The sequence below is a fragment of the Bufo gargarizans genome, chromosome 3 (genome assembly GCF_014858855.1).
Source record: "Bufo gargarizans isolate SCDJY-AF-19 chromosome 3, ASM1485885v1, whole genome shotgun sequence".
Lineage (NCBI taxonomy): Eukaryota > Metazoa > Chordata > Amphibia > Anura > Bufonidae > Bufo > Bufo gargarizans.
This window is the reverse complement of record NC_058082.1, coordinates 567,776,365-567,799,905: the sequence shown is the minus strand read 5'-3', so window position 1 is coordinate 567,799,905 and position 23,541 is coordinate 567,776,365. Positions and strand designations below refer to the sequence as shown.

The window sequence follows — 23,541 nt, the reverse complement described above, 5'->3', positions numbered from 1 at the left end:
TACCTCACCACCAGGGGGCGAGAGGTCCGTGCCGTGCATGGAGTTTAGACGGCTCTTAGAGTCCGGGCTATTTCCCATACTGCAAAACGACCGGGTCCGTTTGGTGTCTGGAGTTTAGACACAACCCTCGGTTTAGACGCCGCGTCTCCGCCCACTCTGTCACATGACCCTTGCGCCAAACCGGGTTTTGTGCTCTTCTGACTGGACCGCAATAGTTGCTAGGAGACGGTCCCTCCTCCTACGCCCTGCCCAATCACTTACCTCCCTGTAGACCAACGCCTTCAGTCTGACCAATGAATAAACAGCATGGCGATCCTAGGGGAATTGGGTAGGAGTGTGCTGACGGCGCTGATCAGTGCGACTGCAACCAGGTGAGTGACCGGGGCTGGGGGCCTTCTCTTAGGGGTGAGCGGCTGGAGGGCTCCTCATGCGGTCAGTCCCGGGGGTGAGCGGCTGGAGGGCTCCTCGTGCGGTCAGTCCCGGGGGTGAGCGGCTGGAGGGCTCCTCACGCGGTCAGTCCCGGGGGTGAGCGGCTGGAGGGCTCCTCACGCGGTCAGTCCCGGGGGTGAGCGGCTGGAGGGCTCCTCACGCGGTCAGTCCCGGGGGTGAGCGGCTGGAGGGCTCCTCACGCGGTCAGTCCCGGGGGTGAGCGGCTGGAGGGCTCCTCACGCGGTCAGTCCCGGGGGTGAGCGGCTGGAGGGCTCCTCACGCGGTCAGTCCCGGGGGTGAGCGGCTGGAGGGCTCCTCGTGCGGTCAGTCCCGGGGGTGAGCGGCTGGAGGGCTCCTCGTGCGGTCAGTCCTGGGGGTGAGCGGCTGGAGGGCTCCTCGTGCGGTCAGTCCTGGGGGTGAGCGGCTGGAGGGCTCCTCGTGCGGTCAGTCCTGGGGGTGAGCGGCTGGAGGGCTCCTCGTGCGGTCAGTCCCGGGGGTGAGCGGCTGGAGGGCTCCTCGTGCGGTCAGTCCCGGGGGTGAGCGGCTGGAGGGCTCCTCGTGCGGTCAGTCCCGGGGTGAGCGGCTGGAGGGCTCCTCGTGCGGTCAGTCCCGGGGGTGAGCGGCTGGAGGGCTCCTCGTGCGGTCAGTCCCGGGGGTGAGCGGCTGGAGGGCTCCTCGTGCGGTCAGTCCCGGGGGTGAGCGGCTGGAGGGCTCCTCGTGCGGTCAGTCCCGGGGGTGAGCGGCTGGAGGGCTCCTCGTGCGGTCAGTCCCGGGGGTGAGCGGCTGGAGGGCTCCTCGTGCGGTCAGTCCCGGGGGTGAGCGGCTGGAGGGCTCCTCGTGCGGTCAGTCCCGGGGGTGAGCGGCTGGAGGGCTCCTCGTGCGGTCAGTCCCGGGGGTGAGCGGCTGGAGGGCTCCTCGTGCGGTCAGTCCCGGGGGTGAGCGGCTGGAGGGCTCCTCGTGCGGTCAGTCCCGGGGTGAGCGGCTGGAGGGCTCCTCGTGCGGTCAGTCCCGGGGGTGAGCGGCTGGAGGGCTCCTCGTGCGGTCAGTCCCGGGGGTGAGCGGCTGGAGGGCTCCTCGTGCGGTCAGTCCCGGGGGTGAGCGGCTGGAGGGCTCCTCGTGCGGTCAGTCCCGGGGGTGAGCGGCTGGAGGGCTCCTCGTGCGGTCAGTCCCGGGGGTGAGCGGCTGGAGGGCTCCTCGTGCGGTCAGTCCCGGGGGTGAGCGGCTGGAGGGCTCCTCGTGCGGTCAGTCCCGGGGGTGAGCGGCTGGAGGGCTCCTCGTGCGGTCAGTCCCGGGGGTGAGCGGCTGGAGGGCTCCTCGTGCGGTCAGTCCTGGGGGTGAGCGGCTGGAGGGCTCCTCGTGCGGTCAGTCCCGGGGGTGAGCGGCTGGAGGGCTCCTCGTGCGGTCAGTCCCGGGGGTGAGCGGCTGGAGGGCTCCTCGTGCGGTCAGTCCCGGGGGTGAGCGGCTGGAGGGCTCCTCGTGCGGTCAGTCCCGGGGGTGAGCGGCTGGAGGGCTCCTTCTGGGGGTAAGTGGCCGGGGCTGGAGGGCTCCTCCTTTGGTCAGTCCTGAGGGTGAGCGGCTGGAGGGCTCCTCCTTTGGTCAGTCCTGAGGGTGAGCGGCTGGAGGGCTCCTTCTGGGGGTGAGCGGCCGGGGCTGGAGGGCTCCTCCTTTGGTCAGTCCTGAGGGTGAACGGCTGCTCCTGCAGTTGTTCCTGGGGGTGAAGGGTTGTGGGTTCTGCTCCTGGGGGTGAAGGGTTGTGGGTTCTGCTCCTGGGGGTGAAGGGTTGTGGATATTGATCTTCTAGTGGTCATACTCAGAGGTGAAGGGTTATAGGTAGGGATGAGCGGACCTGTGGATGTTTGGGTTCACGGGGTTCGGCTGAACTTTGGGTCAAAGAACCTGACCCGGAGTCGAACCCCACTGAAGTCAATGGGAACCTGCACTAAAATGGGGGCAAGAGTAGGACAAATTCCCTGCGAACAAATGTGAATCGGGAAATTACTTACAATAACGTAGAATAGAAAAAAAATTAAAAATAATAATCTTGAACTAGGAGGCGGAGGTCAAAGTGGAGTAGGAGGTTAAGGAGGCGGTGTACGTGGCAGCGGCGGAGGAGGTAGCCAACACTGGTTTTGTTATTTTTATTCTTTTATTTTTTTTTTATAAATTTCGGAAGACCCCAAAACATTGGGAAATAGAAAAGAAAATGCAAAGAGAGAGTGCGCTGCAGTATAACAATGGCGGGTGCGGCCGGTCTACAGGTCTATTCTGCACAAGGTCCGGACAAGTCCCGTGGGGTCCCGGCCTGGTTCCTTCTAATGACTGTTAGATTGTGCACGTTACCTGTGATGACGCCCCGCGCTAAGCACACGTCCGGACAATACACTGGCCGCAGGGCAGACGAGTACCTCCAAGTCGTAACGGGCAAGCTCAGGCCAATTTGGAGACCCAGAAGGGGTGTTCGGTGGGATTTCCCTACCCTCGTCACTTCCAGCCGGGCCAGTGCTTTTTCCCTACCCTTACCGCTGGTGAGGCTCCCGATGCATGCGCAGTGTCGGCCGGTGTCCAGCTAACTCTGCTGTGAAATTTCCCTACCCCGTCGTTGTGTGCCTGCGCGGCGCGCCTCCTCACGTCGTGGCCGGAAGTGACGACGGTAGGGAAATCTAACAGAACATGGGCAGACCCGTCAGTACATGCAGTCGTGTGCACACGTAATGTTCCGCCATGTTGCTGAAATGCTGCCTCAGGGCTCCAGATGGCGACCAAAATGCGACTTAGAATTGCTAAAAGACTTTGAAGCCCTGGCTGCCATAGTCGGCTCCCTGCTGCTGTGTGCACAGAGCAGTCACCCTGATATCACCCTGAGCTCTATCGGGGTGACCAGGGCGAGGGATGGAAGATCCCAGGTTCTAGCCCCTAAGGGAGTCTGTCACCTACATAACATGTTTTGAACTGATGATATAGCTCCGTTGAGAGGCAGATCCATAACACTGAGGGTACCCATGTTTAGTTTTTCAGAGCCTCCAAAGTACCTAAAATGAAGTTTTAAAAATATGCAAATTACCTATTGCAAGTGCCCGGGGCAGAGAGGGCGCCGCAAGTGCCCAGGGGCGGAGAGTGTGCTGCAAGTGCCTAGTGCTCTCTGCCTTACTGGCTCCTGACGCCTCCCCTCTGTATCGTCCAGCCAGCTCTGTATCATTGCGGCGTCATTCTCATCTCCATTCACTTCACCGCCGGGTCCGGGCATGCACAGTACATTGCCCACTGTGGGCAGAGGCATACTGATATGCCGTGCGCATGCGCCAGTTACGTACACCGGCGGTAAAGCGCACAGGCTCTGGATTATGAATGGAGACTAAAATGACCCAGCAAGGATTCAGGGCTGGCCGGACGATACAGAGGGGAGGAGTCGGGAGCACTGGGCACTTGCAGCGCGCTCTCCGCCCCTGGGCACTTGCAGCGCGCTCTCCGCCCCTGGGCACTTGCAGCAGGTAATTTGCATATTTTTAAAACTTTATTTTGGGTACTTTGGAGGCTCTGAAAAACTAAACATGGGTACCACCAGTGTTATGGATCTGCCTCTCAACGGAGCTATATCATCAGTTTAATACATGTTAAGTAGGTGACAGACTCCCTATAAATAAATAAAAAAACACCCAAATATTAAGTTTAAATCACCCCCTTGCCAAATTTTACATATAAAATAGCATTTCGCCACGGCCGAAAAAGGGCAAACTATTAAAATATAAAAAAATATCTCCTATGCGGTAAACGCCATAACAGAAAAAAAATATGAAAAATGTCATGTTGTCCCAACAAAAATTAGGTTAGGCCTGCTCTATTATGGTCCGGACGTTCCATAAAATCTGGAATGCACGTGGTTTTTCTTTTTGTGTTAAATTTTTTTCACGTGGTATCGAGTATCGCAATACTTTTTTATGGTACTGAAATCGAATCAAAATGTTGGTATCGTGACAACCCTAGGTAAGACGTGTGTGTTTTGTATTTATTATTATACCGTAATTATATGTATTTTAAATTTGGCGACAAAAAATGTAAATTTGGCTCCTTACTTTTTAAGGTTAGCAGCCAATGGCTCCTTGATATTATTTTTTGGTCTGGAGCCCTGTGCCTCCTGCTAGGACGCTCCATATCAGCCGGTGGTGCTGGTTGTTGTGCTGACAAAGCTTTTCCACATGTCGGCCATGCTAACCCTGCCTTCTGCGGTGCTGGCGGTGCCCCAGCTGCGTTGGCGACCTCTTCCTCGTCCTCTGCCTTCGCCTTGTGCTTCCACTGTGCCCCCGCTGTCAGGTGGGAATGCCACCAGCAGCGCGTCTACCAGCGAGCGCTTGTACTCGCGCATCTTACGGTCACGCTCCAGTGACGGAATGAAGGACAGTACGTTGTCCTTGTAGCGGGGATCCAGCCGCCTGGCCACCCAGTAACCAGCACCAGTTAGAATGTGGGCAACTCGGCGGTCGTTGGGGAGACACTGCAGCTTGTAATCGCTCATGTGTGCCAGGCTGCCCAGAGGCAAAGCTGTCCTCTGTGGGAGGTGTATCGTCTGTGTCCTCTGTATCCCCCCCCCAGCCACGCTCCAGTGATGGCCATGAGCTGGTCTGGGTGCCACCCTGCTGTGAACACTGTTCCTCATCCTCCAGAACTGTGCCCTGGCTGGACATTTATGTACCCGGCCTCTATTGGTGCAGGAACCCACCCTCTGAGCCACTTGTGAATGACTGGCGTGGAAATGACCCCTCTTCCTCCTCCTCCTGGGCCACATCCTCTTCCATCATCGCCCTAAGTGTTTTCTCAAGGAGACATAGAAGTGGTATTGTAACGCTGATAACGGCGTCATCGCCACTGGCCATGTTGGTGGAGTACTCGAAACAGCGCAACAGGGCACACAGGTCTCGCATGGAGGCCCAGTCATTGGTGGTGAAGTGGTGCTGTTCTGTAGTGCGACTGACCCGTGCGTGCTGCAGCTGAAACTCCACTATGGCCTGCTGCTGCTCGCACAGTCTGTCCAGCATGTGCAAGGTGGAGTTCCACCTGGTGGGCACGTCGCATATGAGGCGGTGAGCGGGAAGGCCGAAGTTACGCTGTAGCGCAGACAGGCGAGCAGCGGCAGGATGTGAACGCCGGAAGCGCGAACAGACGGCCCGCACTTTATGCAGCAGCTCTGACATGTCGGGGTAATTTTTCAGGAACCTCTCCATCAGCACCTGCGCCAGGCAAGGGATGTGCATCAAACCGGCTAGTCCCAGAGCTGCTACGAGATTTCGCCCATTATCGCACACCACCAGGCCGGGCTTGAGGCTCATTGGTCTGTTGTTCCATGCCTGTGCCCAGATCCTGCGCGGTGTTGGGTTTTCCCCCAAACAGATGAGTTTCAAAACAGCCTGCTGTCGTTTCCCCCTGGCTGTGCTGATGGTGCAGGTGTTACGCTGACCGGATGAGGAAGCAGAGGAGGAAGCGGAGAAGGAGGCACTGAGGAACGTCCTGCAATCCTTGGTGGCTGTAGGACATGCGCCATACTGTATCTGCCTCGGGCCCAGCCGCCACTGCAGTTACGGGGATATAACGTCCCTGCCTGTGCTTACTTGTCCATGTATTGTGGTTACGTGGAACTTTCCACAGATGGCGTTGTGCAGTGCACACCTGATTTTGTCCACCACTTGGTTGTGCAGGGCAGGGATGGCTTGGGAACCACTTACTGTGGGACAGCCACAGCCTTAAGGTTTTTAAAAGTCTGTCTCCACCAGATGGAATGACAGTATTTCAAAGGCCAGGAATTTTGAAATGCTGGCATTCGGGGTGAGGGATCGTGGGTGGGTAGGGGGGTACTTCTTCTTTTTCTGCTTGGGACATTGTGGAGATGCTTGGTGACCCAGGTGTTGGTGTTGCTGGTAGATCCTCTGTTTGCGGGGTGGCAGGTGCCCCTGTCTCTTCAGAGGGGGAGGAAGAGGCCGAGACTGCAGCAGAAGAGGAAGCAGGAGGAGCCAGAGACCTTTCTTGGTTTTTGAGGTGTCTACTCCGCTGCAGCTCGTGCTTTGCACTTAGGTGCCTGGTCATGCAGGTTGTGCTCAGGTTGAGAACGTTTATGCCTCGCTTCAGGCTCTGATTGCACAGCGTGCAAACCACTCGTGTCCTGTCGTCAGCAAATTTGTCTGAAGAACTGCCACGCCAGGGAACTCCTTGGAGCTGGCTTTGGTGTGCTCAGTCCCTGGGTGCGGCGGGCAGTAGCAGGCGTACTGTCTAGGGGACAGCCACACTGCATTTGCACCCTGCTCCCTCTTCTGCTGTGCTGGTGCCTCTGTGCGACCACCGCCTCTTTCTCCGAACTACACAGGTTACTCACATGACCTTGATTCCATGTGGGGTCTAGGACCTAATCATCTTCCACCCAGTCTTCACCCCTGCCCTCCTTGCCGGTCTGCACACTGTAGAAAGCCCCAGCAGTTGGCACCTGTGTTTCGTCATCATCCGAGACGTGCTGCGATGGTCCTCCCATGTCCACATCCTGAAAGATAAGTGGTTGGGCATCGGTGCCCTTAATCTCTTCCACTTCTGGGGCAGGGCTCGGTGGATGGCCCTGGGAAACCCTGCTAACAGAGTCATCAAAAAGCAGAGGAGACTGCTGCATGACTTGGGGCTCAGACTGCTTGGCTGATGTGCAAGGGGGTGAGGTGAAGGACTGATAGACATCGGCTGCAGGTGCCAACTGTGGTCTTTCAGCAGGAGACTGGGTGGGAGACCATGTGAAGGAACTGGAGCCACTGTCAGCAGCCCAATCTACTATCGCCTGTACGTGTTCAGGCCTCACCATTCGTACACCGGTATTCAGGCCTACAAAATACCGCTGCAGGTTCTGTCGCCTACTCGCACCTGAGGAAGGTGTTTCATTTGGGCGCGTAGCTGGCCCAGATCGACCACGTCCTCTCCCTGCAACAGGAGCTCCAGCAGCAGCACCACGAACACGTCCCTTATTTGATGCTCTCCTGGTTCTTTGAGGTCACCCACCGATGTAACAGATGGCTTAACTATATCAATTTCCCTGTCACGGATGCAGTGCAGGTGGGTATATGTCACCCACCGATCTAACAGCCAGATTATTATATTTCTGTGTCGGGGGTACAAAGCTGGTGTATTGCACCCACAATAAATCACTATAGGTCATCCACAGAATAAATACCCAGCTTCCTAACTCTCCCTCACTTCAGCTGCTTCCTGTCCCTGCACTACTTAGAGCTGATGGGCGGTGCTACACGTGATCCAGCTTGTATAGAGGCTGGGTCACATGATTCAGCGGCCAATCACAGCCATGCCATTACTAGGCATGGCTGTGATGGCTTCTAAGTGCCCACAGCTTAAAAGCTTGTTGATTGGCTGCCCTGCAGCCTTTCAACAAGCTTTATTAACCACCTCCGGACCGCCTAACGCACATGTGCGTTCCGGAGGTGGCAGGCTGGCGCACAGTCACGCATATACGCGTCATCTCGCGAGACGCGAGATTTCCTGTGAACGCGCGCTCACAGGAACGGAAGGTAAGCGAGTGGATCTCCAGCATGCCAGCGGCGATCGTTCGCTGGCAGGCTGGAGATCCGAATTTTTTAACCCCTAACAGGTATATTAGACGCAGTTTTCATAACAGCGTCTAATATACCTCCTACCTGGTCCTCTGGTGGTCCCTTTTGTTAGGATCGACCACCAGAGGACTCAGGTAGGTCAGTACAGTCGCACCAAACACTACACTACACCCCCCCCCCCCCCCCCCGACAGGCGGGTGATCACCCATATAGACTCCCTGATCACCCCCTGTCATTGATCACCCCCCTGTAAGGCTCCATTCAGACGTCCGCATGATTTTTACGGATCCATGAATAGATGGATCGGATCCGCAAAGCACATGCGGACGTCTGAATAGAGCCTTACAAGGGGGTGATCAATGACAGGCGGGTGATCACCCATATACACTCCCTGATCACCCCCCTGTAAGGCTCCATTCAGACATCCGCATGATTTTTTACGGATCCATGGATCCATGGATCGGATCCACAAAACACATGCGGACGTCTGAATGGAGCCTTACAGGGGGGTGATCAGGGAGTGTATATGGGTGATCACCCGCCTGCCATTGATAACCCCCCTGTAAGGCTTCATTCAGACGTCCGCATGTGTTTTGTGGATCCGATCCATGTATCCATGGATCCGTAAAAAATCATGCGGATGTCTGAATGGAGCCTTACAGGGGGGGTGATCACCCATATACACTCCCGGATCACCCCCCTGTCATTGATCACCCCCCTGTAAGGCTCCATTCAGACGTCCGCATGTGTTTTGCGGATCCGATCCATGGATCCGTAAAAATTATACGGACGTCTGAATGGAGCCTTACAGGGGGGTGATCAATGACAGGGGGGTGATCAGGGAGTCTATATGGGTGATCACCCCCCTGTCATTGATCACCCCCCCCCCCTGTAAGGGCTCCATTCAGACATTTTTTTGGCACAAGTTAGCGGAAATTTTTTTTTTTTTTTTTTTTTTTTTGTTTTTTCTTACTAAGTCTCATATTCCACTAACTTGTGTCAAAAAATAAAATCTCCCATGAACTCGCCATACCCCTCACGGAATCCAAATGCGTAAACATTTTTAGACATTTATATTCCAGACTTCTTCTCACGCTTTAGGGCCCCTAAAAAGCCAGGGCAGTATAAATACCCCACATGTGACCCCATTTCGGAAAGAAGACACCCCAAGGTATTCCGTGAGGGGCATATTGAGTCCATGAAAGATTGAAATTTTTGTCCTAAGTTAGCGGAAAGGGAGACTTTGTGAGAAAAAAACCAAAAAAATCAATATCCGCTAACTTATGCAAAAAAAAAAAAAATTTCGATGAACTCGCCAGGCCCCTCATTGAATACCTTGGGGTGTCTTCTTTCCAAAGTGGGGTCACATGTGGGGTATTTATACTGCCCTGGCTTTTTAGGGGCCCGAAAGTGTGAGAAGTCTGGGATCCAAATGTCTAAAAATGCCCTCCTAAAAGGAATTTGGGCCGCTTTGCGCATCTAGGCTGCAAAAAAGTGTCACACATGTGGTATCGCCGTACTCAGGAGAAGTTGGGCAATGTGTTTTGGGGTGTCATTTTACATATACCCATGCTGGGCGAGATAAATATCTTGGTCAAATGCCAACTTTGTATAAAAAAATGGGAAAAGTTGTCTTTTGCCAAGATATTTCTCTCATCCAGCATGGGTATATGTAAAATGACACCCCAAAACACATTCCCCAACTTCTCCTGAGTACAGCGATACCAGATGTGTGACACTTTTTTTGCTGCCAAGGTGGGCAAAGGGGCCCATATTCCAAAGTGCACCTTTCAGATTTTGCAGGCCATTTTTTACAGATTTTGATTGCAAAGTACTTCTCACACATATGGGCCCCTAAATTGCCAGGGCAGTATAACTACCCCACAAGTGACCCCATTTTGGAAAGAAGACACCCCAAGGTATTCCGTGAGGGGCATGGCGAGTTCCTAGAATTTTTTATTTTTTGTCGCAAGTTAGTGGAATATGAGACTTTGTAAGGAAAAAAGAGAGAAAAAAAAAAATCATCATATTCCACTAACTTGTGACAAAAAATAAAAAATTCTAAGAACTCGCCGTGCCCCTCACGGAATACCTTGGGGTGTCTTCTTTCCAAAATGGGGTCACTTGTGGCGTAGTTATACTGCCCTGGCAATTTAGGGGCCCAAATGTGTGAGAAGAACTTTGCAATCAAAATGTGTAAAAAATGACCGGTGAAATCCGAAAGGTGCACTTTGGAATATGGGCCCCTTTGCCCACCTTGGCTGCAAAAAAGTGTGACACATCTGGTATCGCCGTACTCAGGAGAAGTTGGGGAATGTGTTTTGGGGTGTCATTTTACATATACCCATGCTGGATGAGAGAAATATCTTGGCAAAAGACAACTTTTCCCATTTTTTTTTTTTTATAAAGTTGGCATTTGACCAAGATATTTTTCTCACCCAGCATGGGTATATGTAAAATGACACCCCAAAACACATTCCCCAACTTCTCCTGAGTACGGCGATACCAGATGTGTCACACTTTTTTGCAGCCAAGGTGGGCAAAGGGGCACATATTCCAAAGTGCACCTTTCGGATTTCACCGGCCATTTTTTACACATTTTGATTGCAAAGTTCTTCTCACACATTTGGGCCCCTAAAATGCCAGGGCAGTATAACTACCCCACAAGTGACCCCATTTTGGAAAGAAGACACCCCAAGGTATTCCGTGAGGGGCATGGCGAGTTCCTAGAATTTTTTGTCACAAGTTAGTGGAATATGAGACTTTGTAAGAAAAAATAAAAAAAATAAAATCATCATCATTTTCCGCTAACTTGTGACAAAAAATAAAAAGTTCTATGAACTCACTATGCCCATCAGCGAATACCTTAGGGTGTCTACTTTCCGAAATGGGGTCATTTGTGGGGTGTTTCTACTGTCTGGGCATTGTAGAACCTCAGGAAACATGACAGGTGCTCAGAAAGTCAGAGCTGCTTCAAAAAGCGGAAATTCACATTTTTGTACCATAGTTTGTAAACGCTATAACTTTTACCCAAACCATTTTTTTTATTTTTTATCAAAGACATGTAGAACAATAAATTTGGCGAAAAATTTATATATGGATGTCGTTTTTTTTGCAAAATTTTACAGCTGAAAGTGAAAAATGTCATTTTTTTGCAAAAAAATCGTTACATTTTGATTAATAACAAAAAAAGTAAAAATGTCAGCAGCAATGAAATACCCCCAAATGAAAGCTCTATTAGTGAGAAGAAAAGGAGGTAAAATTCATTTGGGTGGCAAGTTGCATGACCGAGCGATAAACGGTGAAAGTAGTGCAGTGCCGAAGTGTAAAAAGTGCTCTGGTCATGAAGGGGGTTTCACCTAGCGGGGCTGAAGTGGTTAAATGCTTGAACACCGAACTTGAACCCGAACTTTTCCAGCAAAGTTGCGGTTTGCTCAACACTTGTTATAGGTACTGCTCTTCCTGTGGTCATACTGGAAGGATCTTGCACTTTTTCGGTCTTAAAGGTGAGATCAAAGATACTACTCGACTCTGGGATGAGGTGAGGCCCCTGAGTTCCTTAACAACCCCACCCCAATGCTTATAGTGCTGGGCTCCTGGTTGTCATGTGTCTCGGTGCCTGGGGTGTCCGATGTTTGCTCGTCGTCTACCTGTCCCAGGTGTGATGTGTGCGTTCAGGTGCTCGGCTCCTGGTTGTCATGTGTCGCAGTGCCTCAGGTGCCTGGGGTGTCAGATGTATGCTCGTCGTCTACCTGTACCAGGTGTGATGTGAGGTTTTTCCCCTGGAGCTGTCAGTGGTGCAGATTTTGTTTTTGAAAAGGGGAGGTCCGTCTTCAGAAATGTGGAGGTGACAAGACACTCCATGCTCTTGGGTGGTCTCGGTATAATGCTGAACGCTAGAGTGAATCTGATGTGAGCCGCGCTGAAGGGGGTTTGGGTCAGAGAACCTCTCTGTTGGGGAGTGGTACGGTAGTAAGTCTGGAGTCCAGAAGGAGGGCATTGCCCAGATCTCCACAGTGGTGTGACTGAGCAGCAGGAGACTGGCCCCAAGGCCCCGGCATGTCTGCAGAGTATCCCCATGGGGTGATCTGAGGTTGTGGCTACAGGAGACAGGTGATCATACTATGTGTCGCCCTGTTGGTGTCCTCCATGTGTTTTCTCAGTGGGGTCCCCCTCCTTCAGCCCTTGATGTCCACATCTCCGCCACCCCTGTGACCCACACACTGTGATAAGGAGCTGCTGGATTAGATATGTGACCTCTGGAGTCTACATCCAGCAGCCACTTCTTCTCATTGTAGGTGGGTCACAACGATCTGTTCTCCTCCGCCATGAAGGTGGAGCTCATATCTTGGCTTTCCATGCTCCGGTGCACCGAGCCGCAGTGTGTAGTCTGGGGTCCTAAATCCTGTCTGTCCTTCAGGTCATCATGCCGTCTGTTCCCCCGCTATCGGAATCTGCCTCTTGTCCTCACCTCACTGACGGTCATGTTACCAATGGCAGTGTGGACGCAGAGCTTAGTGCAGACAGGAAGTGGATCCGCCCGGACCTCCCCAGTAAGTGCTCCTGGAAGCTGGGAATGTCACCAGCGGAGTCCCCACATCACCATGTGACCTTGTGAGTATTATGGGGCAACTATGGGAAATGACTGTTACTTGTGCAGGGACTTATATGATCCTCTCTCTTCCAGAGAGCCCACTCCGTCCATCCTCCCGAGCATCCTGCAGAAGATCGGCCATACGCCCCTCGTCAGGATCAACAAGATTGGGAAGAGGCACGGGCTCAAGTGTGAGCTGTGTGAGTAGCTGCCATCTTGTCTTGTGTAGGGAGTGTCAGCCGCGTACTTTTCAGTCGTCCTGTATGTGTGGTCACCATCTTGTCTCCTCTTCAGGCCCCCCTCCTCTCAGTCGTCCTGTATGCGTGGTCGCCATCTTGTCTCCTCTTCAGGCCCCCCTCCTCTCGGTCGTCCTGTATGCCTGGTCGCCATCTTGTCTCCTCTTCAGGCCCCCTCCTCACAGGACCACAGGACCCCTTCTCTACCATTGCCCCCATCTGGGGTGTTGCCTCTGCCGTATGACTTTTTGATTTCCCCGTTGTCTGCTTCTTTCAGTGGCAAAGTGTGAATTCTTCAATGCTGGAGGAAGTGTGAAGGACCGTATCAGTCTACGGATGGTAGAAGATGCGGAGAGGGAAGGCATTCTGAAGCCAGGAGACACCATTATAGAACCAACCTCAGGAAACACTGGTGAGCACGTACCTCGCCATCTCCTGTCCATTCTCCAGACCTGAGACAAGGCGTGTGGCTGAGATGGTATATGTGCCTAATGTATGGTGTACCGCAATCCTAGTGAACACGTATGAACAGTGAGGATGACTAGCGAGCTCGGCCACCATGCCAGGCGATAATTTAAGTTCTGTGCCGTCATATGACGGTGATGTACCCCCCCCCCCCCCCCTCCCTCCCCATTATGGGCACTGACCTCCCCTCTATACCCTCAGCTGGAGGACCAGCAAGATAAGCTCTAAAGCGGCCATCCCTGCAGCATCATCATCACTGAAATCTCTGACGTGAGAGTTGGGCTTGTGGAGGACTAGGAGGGGGTCAGTTATCCTCTGCTGGATCCCAGCACAGACAGACAGGGACCCCCCCAGCACTGGAGGTGCACTGACTGCACAGGTGTCATACATAGCACCGGTCAGACAGGTTCAGTCTCAGATTAGACGTTATGACCTCCACATCTCACAGACCTTGTTTTCATTCTCATGTGAATGGCACAGATGGTGGAGGGGACGTCCCTCCTGATCCTGAGGCCCCGGATAACATGGTCTCCATGGAATGCCTTGTTTTTCTGGAATAAGCCGCGTATTGTGTGGCTGCGACTCGTTCTGCCTCTGTGCACCGTTCCCCAACCTCTGCTGTCCCCGTCCGCCCGTTACTGTACAATACTATGTAGATAATAGTCTAAACCTTCCTCCTCAGGGATCGGCCTGGCCCTGGCGGCTGCGGTGAAGGGATACCGTTGTATAATTGTGATGCCAGAGAAGATGAGCATGGAGAAAGTAAGTGTGAGCCTGCGGCCGGAGGGTTGTGTAACATGCTCCAGTACATGGACCAGGGGTGAGGGGGGACTAGTGATGTCATACACGGACACACCCGAGGATCAGGAGGACACCAGTCATGTCATACATTATAGACCTAGACACACCTGAGGATCAGGGGGAGATATAAACCAGTGATGTAGTCTAGGCGTGACGCTGACCACAGCTCCTCTGTCTGCACTGACAGCCGCTCTATATCTAACTAAACGTCTCCTCCATGGTCCTCCTCTGACGGTAGTGTACAGTCAGGGCCATAAATATTGGGACATGGACACAATGGTAACATTTTTGGCTCTATACACCACCACAATGGATGTGAGATGAAACGGACACGATGTGCTTTGCCCGCAGACTGTCGGCTTTGCAGACTTTTTGTCACAAGTTAGCGGAAATTATCATTATTTTTTTTATTTTTTTTTTATTTCTTGCAAAGTCTCATATTCCACTAACTTGTGACAAAAAAATAAAATCTCACATGAACTCACCGTACCCCTCACCGAATCCAAATGCGTAAATTTTTTTTTTTACATTTATATTCCAGACTTCTCACGCTTTAGGGCCCCTAAAATGCCAGGGCAGTATAAATACCCCACATGTGACCCCACTTTGGAAAGAAGACACCCCAAGGTATTTCGTGATGGGCATAGTGAGTTCATGGAAGTTTTTTATTTTTTTGTCACAAGTTAGTTGAATATGAGACTTTGTAAAAAAATAAAATAAAAATATTTTCCGCTAACTTGTGACAAAAAATAAAAAGTTCTATGAACTCACTATGCCCATCAGCGAATACCTTAGGGTGTCTACTTTCCGAAATGGGGTCATTTGTGGGGTGTTTCTACTGTCTGGGCATTGTAGAACCTCAGGAAACATGACAGGTGCTCAGAAAATCAGAGCTGTTTCAAAAAGCGGAAATTCACATTTTTGTACCATAGTTTGTAAACGCTATAACTTTTACCCAAACCATTTTTTTTTTTATTTTTTTTTGCCCAAACATTTTTTTTTATCAAAGACATGTAGAACAATAAATTTATATATGGATGTTTTATTTAGAAAAATTTTACAACTGAAAGTGAAAAATGTCATGTCATTTTTTTTTTGCAAACATTTCGATTTAATAATAAAAAAGTAAAAATGTCAGCAGCAATGAAATACCACCAAATGAAAGCTCTATTAGTGAGAAGAAAAGGAGGTAAAATTCATTTGTATGGTAAGTTGTATGACCGAGCGATAAACGGTGAAAGTAGTGTAGTGCAGAAGTGTAAAAAGTGGCCTGGTCATGAAGGGGGTTCAAGCTAGAGGGGCTGAGGGGGTTAATACTTGGTGGCAAATCCTTTGCCGTCAATTACAGCCTGAGGTCTGGAACGCATAGACATCACCAGACGCTGGTCTCATCCCTGGTGACGCTCTGCCCGGCCTCTACTGCTACTGTCTTCAGATCCTGCTTGTTCTTGGGACATTTTCCCTTCAGTTTTGTCTTCAGCAAGTGAAATGCTCAATCGGATTCAGGTCCGGGGATTGACTCGGCCATTGCAGAACATTCCACTTCTTCCCTTAAACTCTTTGGTTGCTTTTGCAGTCTGCTTTGGGTCATTGTCCATCTGCACTGTGAAGCGCCGTCCAATGGGTTCTGAAGCATTGGGCTGAATATGAGCAGATAATATTGCCCGAAACCCTTCAGCATTCATCCGGCTGCTTCTGTCAGCAGTCACATCATCAATAAATACAGGAGAAGCAGTTCCATTGGCCGCCATACATGCCCACGCCATGACACTACGACCACCATGCTTCACTGATGAGGTGGTATGCTTAGGACCATGAGCAGTTCCTTGCCTTCTCCATACTCTTCTCTTCCCATCACTCTGGTACAAGTTGATCTTGGTCTCATCTGTCCATAGGATGTTGTTCCAGAACTGTGAAGGCTTTTTTAGATGTCGTTTGGCAAACTCTAATCCGGCCTTCCTGTTTTTGAGGCTCACCAATGGTTTCCATCTTGTGGTGAACCCTCTGTATTCACTCTGGTGAAGTCTTCTCCTGATGGTTGACTTTGACACACATACACCTACCTCCCGGAGAGTGTTCTTGATCCGGCCAACTGTTGTGAAGGGCGTTTTCTTCACCGGGGAAAGAATTCTTCGCTCATCCACCACAGTTGTTTTCTGTGGTCTTCCGGGTCTTTTGGTGTTGCTGAGCTCACCGGTGCGTTCCTTCTGTGTAAGAATGTTCCAGACAGTTGTTTTGGCCGCACCTGATGTTTCTGCTATCTCTCTGATGGGTTTGTTTTTTTCAGCCTAATGATGGCTTCACTGATGGTGACCGCTCTTCGGATCTCATCTTGAGAGTTGACGGCAACAGATTCCAAATGCAAATAGCAGACTGGAGATGACCTCTGGACCTTGTATCTGCTGATTGTAATTGGGATAATGAGGGAATAACACACACCGGCCATGGGACAGCCGAGAAGACAATTGTCCCATTACTTCTGGTCACTTCACAAGTGGGAGGCACAGGTGCAACTGCTGTAATTCCTGCACCGTTCACCTGATCTGGATGTAAAGACCCTCAAATTAAAGCCGACAGTCTGCAGGGTAAAGCCGACAGTCTGCAGGGTAAAGCCGACAGTCTGCAGGGTAAAGCCGACAGTCTGCAGGGTAAAGCCGACAGTCTGCAGGGTAAAGCCGACAGTCTGCAGGGTAAAGCCGACAGTCTGCAGGGTAAAGCACATCTTGTCCGTTTCATTTCAAATCCATTGTGGTGGTGTATAGAGACAGAAATGTTACATTGTGTCCATGTCCCAATATTTATGGACTTGACTGTATATGCTGCCCACTGTAACTTTCCCCTGACAGCGGTGTATGTACTGAACAGACATTATCAGTCAATGCATTCTGGGCATGACTCCAAAGGTGTGTCACTGAATCCTGGAGTCTTCTGCAGGTGGCCTCTCTGGTTAGTCCATGGGCTGAGTACTGACGACCTGCAGGTGGCCTCTCTGGTTCTAGTCCATGGGCTGAGTACTGACGACCTGCAGGTGGCCTCTCTGGTTCTAGTCCATGGGCTGAGTACTGACGACCTGCAGGTGGCCTCTCTGGTTCTAGTCCATGGGCTGAGTACTGACGACCTGCAGGTGGCCTCTCTGGTTCTAGTCCATGGGCTGAGTACTGACGACCTGCAGGTGGCCTCTCTGGTTATAGTCCATGGGCTGAGTACTGACGACCTGCAGGTGGCCTCTCTGGTTCTAGTCCATGGGCTGAGTACTGACGACCTGCAGGTGGCCTCTCTGGTTCTAGTCCATGGGCTGAGTACTGACGACCTGCAGGTGGCCTCTCTGGTTCTAGTCCATGGGCTGAGTACTGACGACCTGCAGGTGGCCTCTCTGGTTCTAGTCCATGGGCTGAGTACTGACGACCTGCAGGTGGCCTCTCTGGTTATAGTCCATGGGCTGAGTACTGACGACCTGCAGGTGGCCTCTCTGGTTACAGTCCATGGGCTGAGTACTGACGACCTGCAGGTGGCCTCTCTGGTTACAGTCCATGGGCTGAGTACTGACGACCTGCAGGTGGCCTCTCTGGTTCTAGTCCATGGGCTGAGCACTGACGACCTGCAGGTGGCCTCTCTGGTTTATAGTCCATGGGCTGAGTACTGACGACCTGCAGGTGGCCTCTCTGGTTACAGTCCATGGGCTGAGTACTGACGACCTGCAGATGGCCTCTCTGGTTTATAGTCCATGGGCTTTTGGAAATGCTGACTGTCTTCTCACGGGGCTGGGATCTTTTCTCTACAGGTAGACGTCCTCCGCGCTCTGGGAGCAGAGATTGTCCGCACCCCAACCAGTGCCCGCTTTGATTCCCCGGAATCGCATGTCGGGGTTGCTTGGAGACTGAAGAACGAGATCCCCAATTCTCATATTTTGGATCAGGTATGGGGGAAGGGGGACTGAGGGAGGTATGAGGCACAGAGGGTGGTGGCTGTCCCTGTGGTCCTTGGATCATTGTCGCTTATGTTCATCATCTTCTCCTCCTCTTCTAGTACCGGAACGCCAGCAATCCTCTCGCCCACTATGACAGCACCGCAGAGGAAATCTTCCAGCAGTGTGATGGTAGGTGGGCCGCTGTGGGTTATCAGTGACCCTGACTTGCTGTTCTCCTGGTGTCTGGGCCCTGTGTGGTGGTTTATACTAGACCCTGAATATACACAATGTAAAGGCCATGTTCTGTGTATCACAGGGGGCACTCATAGCCTAGAGATCAGGCACAGTCTCTGGGGTATGGGGGGGGGGCAGCAGCCATGATACCTCAGATACATTGACTCCAGGAGGTACTGGGGCCTGGAATAGATGGTAAATGCAGATTCCAATGTCTGATGTCAAGACAGCTGCTGACCGGGTCATTAAAGGGAGATGATCCAGGTGTGACTTGTTTTTTCACAGGACGCGTGGACATGGTGGTGGCTGGAGCTGGCACTGGAGGGACAATTACTGGACTTGCCCGAAAACTGAAGGAAAAGTGTCCAAACTGCAAGGTGAGTAGGTTGGATAACGTCTACATCTACACAGAGAACCAGAGTGTGGCAGTGAGCTGCTGTATAAGGGGGTGGGGGCGAGTGCTAGCCAGGCTTCTCCAGAAGGAGCATTTATGGGGCAGCAGGCTGCTCTGGTGGGGTGAGGTGGTGGCAAGCTGCTCCTCAGTGGACGATACAGTGGGAACTTCTAACTATACTAGTTCTGGTTCACCTAAAGCTTGCAGGGTGAATACAAGTCGTCTTCCTCTTTTTGTTAGATTGTGGGAGTGGATCCGGAAGGTTCTATTCTAGCAGAGCCAGAAGACCTGAACCACACAGACAAGACGGGATATGAGGTGGAAGGGATTGGATATGACTTCATCCCCACTGTACTGGACCTAAAGGTAAGAGCTACTGAACCAGTAATGGGGATGGTTACATATGTCAGGAGGGGTCAGTCATTGTGATCTGTGGCTGGAAGGAGGGTTAGTCATTGTTAACTGTGGCAGGGAAGAGAAGGCATGATGGTGATCTGTGGTGGGGAGGAAGCGGGGTGATCTGTGGTGGGGAGGAGGCGGGGTGATCTGTGGTGGTGGGGAGGAGGCGGGGTGATCTGTGGTGGTGGGGAGGAGGCGGGGTGATCTGTGGTGGTGGGGAGGAGGCGGGGTGATCTGTGGTGGTGGGGAGGAGGCGGGGTGATCTGTGGTGGTGGGGAGGAGGCGGGGTGATCTGTGGTGGTGGGGAGGAGGCGGGGTGATCTGTGGTGGTGGGGAGGAGGCGGGGTGATCTGTGGTGGTGGGGAGGAGGCGGGGTGATCTGTGGTGGTGGGGAGGAGGCGGGGTGATCTGTGGTGGTGGGGAGGAGGCGGGGTGATCTGTGGTGGTGGGGAGGAGGAGGCGTAGCAGTGATCTGCGGTGGGGAGGAGGAGGCGTAGCAGTGATCTGCGGTGGTGGGGAGGAGGAGGCGTAGCAGTGATCTGCGGTGGTGGGGAGGAGGAGGCGTAGCAGTGATCTGCGGTGGTGGGGAGGAGGAGGCGTAGCAGTGATCTGCGGTGGGGAGGAGGAGGCGTAGCAGTGATCTGCGGTGGGGAGGAGGAGGCGTAGCAGTGATCTGCGGTGGTGGGGAGGAGGAGGCGTAGCAGTGATCTGCGGTGGGGAGGAGGAGGCGTAGCAGTGATCTGCGGTGGGGAGGAGGAGGAGGCGTAGCAGTGATCTGCGGTGGGGAGGAGGAGGCGTAGCAGTGATCTGCGGTGGGGAGGAGGAGGCGTAGCAGTGATCTGCGGTGGGGAGGAGGAGGCGTAGCAGTGATCTGCGGTGGGGAGGAGGAGGAGGCGTAGCAGTGATCTGCGGTGGGGAGGAGGAGGCGTAGCAGTGATCTGCGGTGGGGAGGAGGAGGCGTAGCAGTGATCTGCGGTGGGGAGGAGGAGGCGTAGCAGTGATCTGCGGTGGGGAGGCTTGGCTGGGAGGATAAGGTGTAGCGGTGATCTGTGGCAGGGAAGAGGAGGAGGAGTTGTGGCAGTGATCTGTGGCTGATAGGAGGTGTGGTGATCTGTGATGGGGGGGGGGGGGGGGGGAAGAGTGCTAAAAAATAAAGTCTGTCTTTAAAAGCGTTGTTCCCTCTGAGGATCTGTGGCGTTCCCACTCCACATACCATAAATGTCTGTACGTGACCTGAGGCTGGACCCCTCATGCGCTGGTATGAATGGAGAGGAGGCTGCGCATGTGCTGTTCTCTCCATTCTCTGCAGTGGGTTTTCTGAACATGGCTCGGCTATTTTCAGTGAATGGAGAGAACTGCGCATGCGCTGGGAGCCGCAATTATTGGGCAGTTGTGGCATGTCCTGGTGGGAGTGACTATTGTAATGCTGTGTATTGCTGCTTTATCTGGCAGGTGGTTGATAAATGGTATAAATCCAATGATGAGGACTCCTTCTTTATGGCCCGAGCACTGATCAAGGAGGAAGGTCTGCTGTGCGGTGAGTAGCATGCTTCTTCCTCATCATGTGGGGTGATGATAATGCAGTCTTCCTTCTGCTGGCAAGTGACAATAATGAGGTTTGCCCTAGGATGGCGAGCGGCGATTGCCCGGCTCGCCCTCAGTCAGTGAGCGGCGATTGCCCGGGTCGCCCTCAGTCAGTGAGCGGTGATTGCCCGGTTGCCCTAGGACAGCGAGTGAGGATTGCCCGATCGCCCCCTGAGTGAAGGTGTATTTCTCTCTCTGCAGGTGGTAGCTCTGGCAGTGCCATGTCTGTGGCTGTAAAGGCTGCCCAAGAGCTGACAGAAGGACAGAGATGTGTGGTGATCCTGCCGGACTCTGTGCGGAATTACATGTGAGGGTCTGTGCCTGCGAGGTCTCTAGGGCTTGCACCACGTGCGCCAGGTACTTACCATTCTCTTTGTTTTCCTGCAGGTCCAAGTTCCTAAGTGATAAGTGGATGACACAGAAACAGTTCCTGAAGATGGAGGACCTGGAGGAGAGTAAACCCTGGTGAGATGAATGTTTGGAGCGAATCAGTCTCTGGACTGTGGCTCCAGGGTTTGGTGTAGATGTGTATGTGATAATCTCAAGCTGGAGGTGGCTATTCACTCCTCAATGACAAGACAGCATGTCCACTCCTGCTCATGTCCCCAAATACAATGGGTGGACTGACGGTGGCCATGCCTCATCTATATCATTTGTTTAGTGATGTTACCATAAAGTGCACATCGTTCTCGTCCTCAGGTGGTGGAACGTCAAGGTTTCGTCACTGTCTCTTTCTGCCCCACTGACCGTCCTCCCAACTGTGAGCTGCAGCCAGACGATCCAGCTCCTCCGAGAGAAAAGCTTTGACCAGGTTCCCATTGTGTCCGAATCTGGGTGAGTCTCATGAGCCCCCGTCATTTCTGCGCCAGCGAGGTAAAGCAGAGCCTGCGGAAGCTGCTTGTGTGGGTGCCGTCCTCTCCGCTGCGGGGGGCAGCTATATATTGCGTTGTTTCTGTTACTCCGCACGGCGACTTCTCAGGGCCATGTTATCTTGCAGGCTTGTGCTCGGCATGGTGACACTAGGGAACATGCTGTCTTCTGTGCTGGCCGGGAAGGTGAAACCCTCAGATCCTGTCTCCAAGGTCATTTACAAGCAGTTTACACAGGTATGATGGTCGGGGCTGGGAAGATGGCTATGTGAGAAAACTAGCACCTCTCTTGTCCATAGTTGTATGTGATCTAGCCATTCAGCCAGTGGTCAGGAAGGACATTGTATCTGGGAGGGGGTAGCACCATTGAGGAGATTCAGAAATGCTGAGACTCAGGCTATGGAGTTTGTGCATTTATCCACTGTGAACCTGTGTAACCATTAGACTCAATCTCCCTGTTCTAGGTGCATCTCATGGACAACCTGGGGAAACTTTCCCGCATCCTGGAGACGGATCACTTCGCTCTGGTGGTCCATGAGCAAATTCAGTGTAAGCAGCTTGTGTCCCTAAACTGCCACCCCCCCTTCTCCCTAGTTGGTCTTCCTGGTCCCGCCTCTTCTTTGTAGCTCCTTGTCTTTCTGGTCCCCCTAATCTTTTCCATAGCTTCTCTTCTCCCTGGCCCCTCATCTTCTCTCTAGGTCCTCCTCTTTCTGGCCTCCCTACTTCTTCCTGGCCCATCCTCTTCACCTCTTCCTGGCCTCCATACTCCTCTCCGTAGCTTCTGTTCTTGCTGGCCCGCCTCCTTTCTGCCTTGCTCCTCCCCTTTCTGGTCTCTCCTCTTCTCCCTAGCCCCTCCTCTTTATGGCCTACCTACTTTCTGGCCCGCCTCCTCTTTCTCCCTTGCTCCTCCTCATGCTACCTTGGTTTTTGGCTCCAGTAGAAGCGATGTTTGTAAGTTGTGGGCTGTATCTTAGCAGATCACGAAGACGGCTCCTCTAGTAAGAAGCAGATGGTTTTCGGTGTGGTGACTGCCATCGATCTCCTAAATTTTGTGACCCGGGAGCGGGAACGACGCTGCAGTGAATCCAGTGACCGGGACCCAAGTGAAAGGAGCAGACATTTCAGCGCTTCTTAGATGGGAGGGTTGCCGCTGTTTGGTGGGGGTCTGAAGGTCCCTTAATTTCATGTCTGATCGCTTTGTATTTTGTAGAAGAGGTGACAATAAACCAATAAATATTACGATTGCTGATCTGTGCGCCCGCTGCTGGTGGCATTGGGGGGTACGTATGGTTCATAGAAGCCTCATTCATTGGAGTAGTCGTAACTTCCTGCCTGGCTCAGTACATGTGGTCTCCATTACCAGATGCGGCCTGTGATCTGGGCCGATCAGTGTCCTTTTTATTTTTTTTATTACTGGATTAGGCCGCTTGCACACTCACGTATTTTCATTCCGTTTCCGTTCCATTTTTTTATTTATTTTTTTGCGGTCCGTATACGTAACTATTCATTTCAATGGGTCCGCAAAAAAAATGGAAGGTACTCCGCGTGCATTCCATTTCCGTTTTGCAAAAAAATAGAATATGTCGCATTACGGACAAGGAAAGTACTGTTCTATTAGGGACCAGCTGTAAAGTTCCGCAAAATACATACGGTCGTGTGCAAGAGGCCTTATACTTATTTGGAGCTAAAAATAATTTTTTAAATCGGTCTTTATTAAGAATATGGAGCCCTTTTTTCTGTCCAGAGCTGAGATGCTCGAGTAGCTGCCTGTGGATTTTCTGTCTTTTTCGTCATCTGGGGAGCTGAAGGACTCCTTATCTCTGCTCTCTGACATTATAAACCCTCATTATCGCTCAGTTCTTATCTTACTGATACAAACGTGGCTTAAATAAGTGTTTGACTCTCAGTAGTTTAGAGATGAGGATTATTAGATGATGGCACAAAGTGAAAGGACCAGTCGCACAGCTAGACAACAGTTAACCCTTTGTGACAGAATGGCTCAATATTTTTAATAAAGGCCAATTGAAAATATGATTTTTAGCC

General features: G+C 52.3%; 1 protein-coding gene across 2 annotated transcripts; it reads left to right on the top strand.

Moving 5' to 3' along the window:
• The first annotated feature begins 230 nt into the window (after positions 1 to 230).
• Positions 231 to 22,737, top strand: LOC122932865 (cystathionine beta-synthase-like). 2 transcript variants are annotated; one of them, XM_044287514.1, is made up of 16 exons: positions 231 to 371; positions 12,436 to 12,629; positions 12,703 to 12,809; positions 13,123 to 13,257; positions 13,993 to 14,072; positions 17,893 to 18,027; positions 18,138 to 18,207; positions 18,538 to 18,629; positions 18,887 to 19,012; positions 20,498 to 20,582; positions 20,831 to 20,936; positions 21,017 to 21,094; positions 21,329 to 21,463; positions 21,627 to 21,735; positions 21,963 to 22,047; positions 22,476 to 22,737. In XM_044287514.1, exons 2-16 carry the CDS (start codon positions 12,442 to 12,444, stop codon positions 22,631 to 22,633), a joined length of 1,689 nt encoding a protein of 562 aa, XP_044143449.1. In that variant the 5' UTR covers positions 231 to 371; positions 12,436 to 12,441; the 3' UTR covers positions 22,634 to 22,737. The 2 variants fall into 2 exon arrangements, with proteins under 2 accessions (XP_044143449.1, XP_044143448.1); XM_044287513.1 differs by having other exon boundaries at positions 22,473 to 22,737.
• Positions 22,738 to 23,541: the final 804 nt, after the last annotated feature.

Coding starts and splice junctions, on each gene's coding strand:
- LOC122932865 (XM_044287513.1), top strand. CDS start 12,442: ATGCCGTCTGTTCCCCCGCTATCGGAATCTGCCTCTTGTCCTCACCTC. Junction 12,810..13,122: donor CGGGCTCAAGTGTGAGCTGT/GTGAGTAGCTGC, acceptor TGCTTCTTTCAG/TGGCAAAGTGTGAATTCTTC. Junction 13,258..13,992: donor ACCAACCTCAGGAAACACTG/GTGAGCACGTAC, acceptor CTTCCTCCTCAG/GGATCGGCCTGGCCCTGGCG.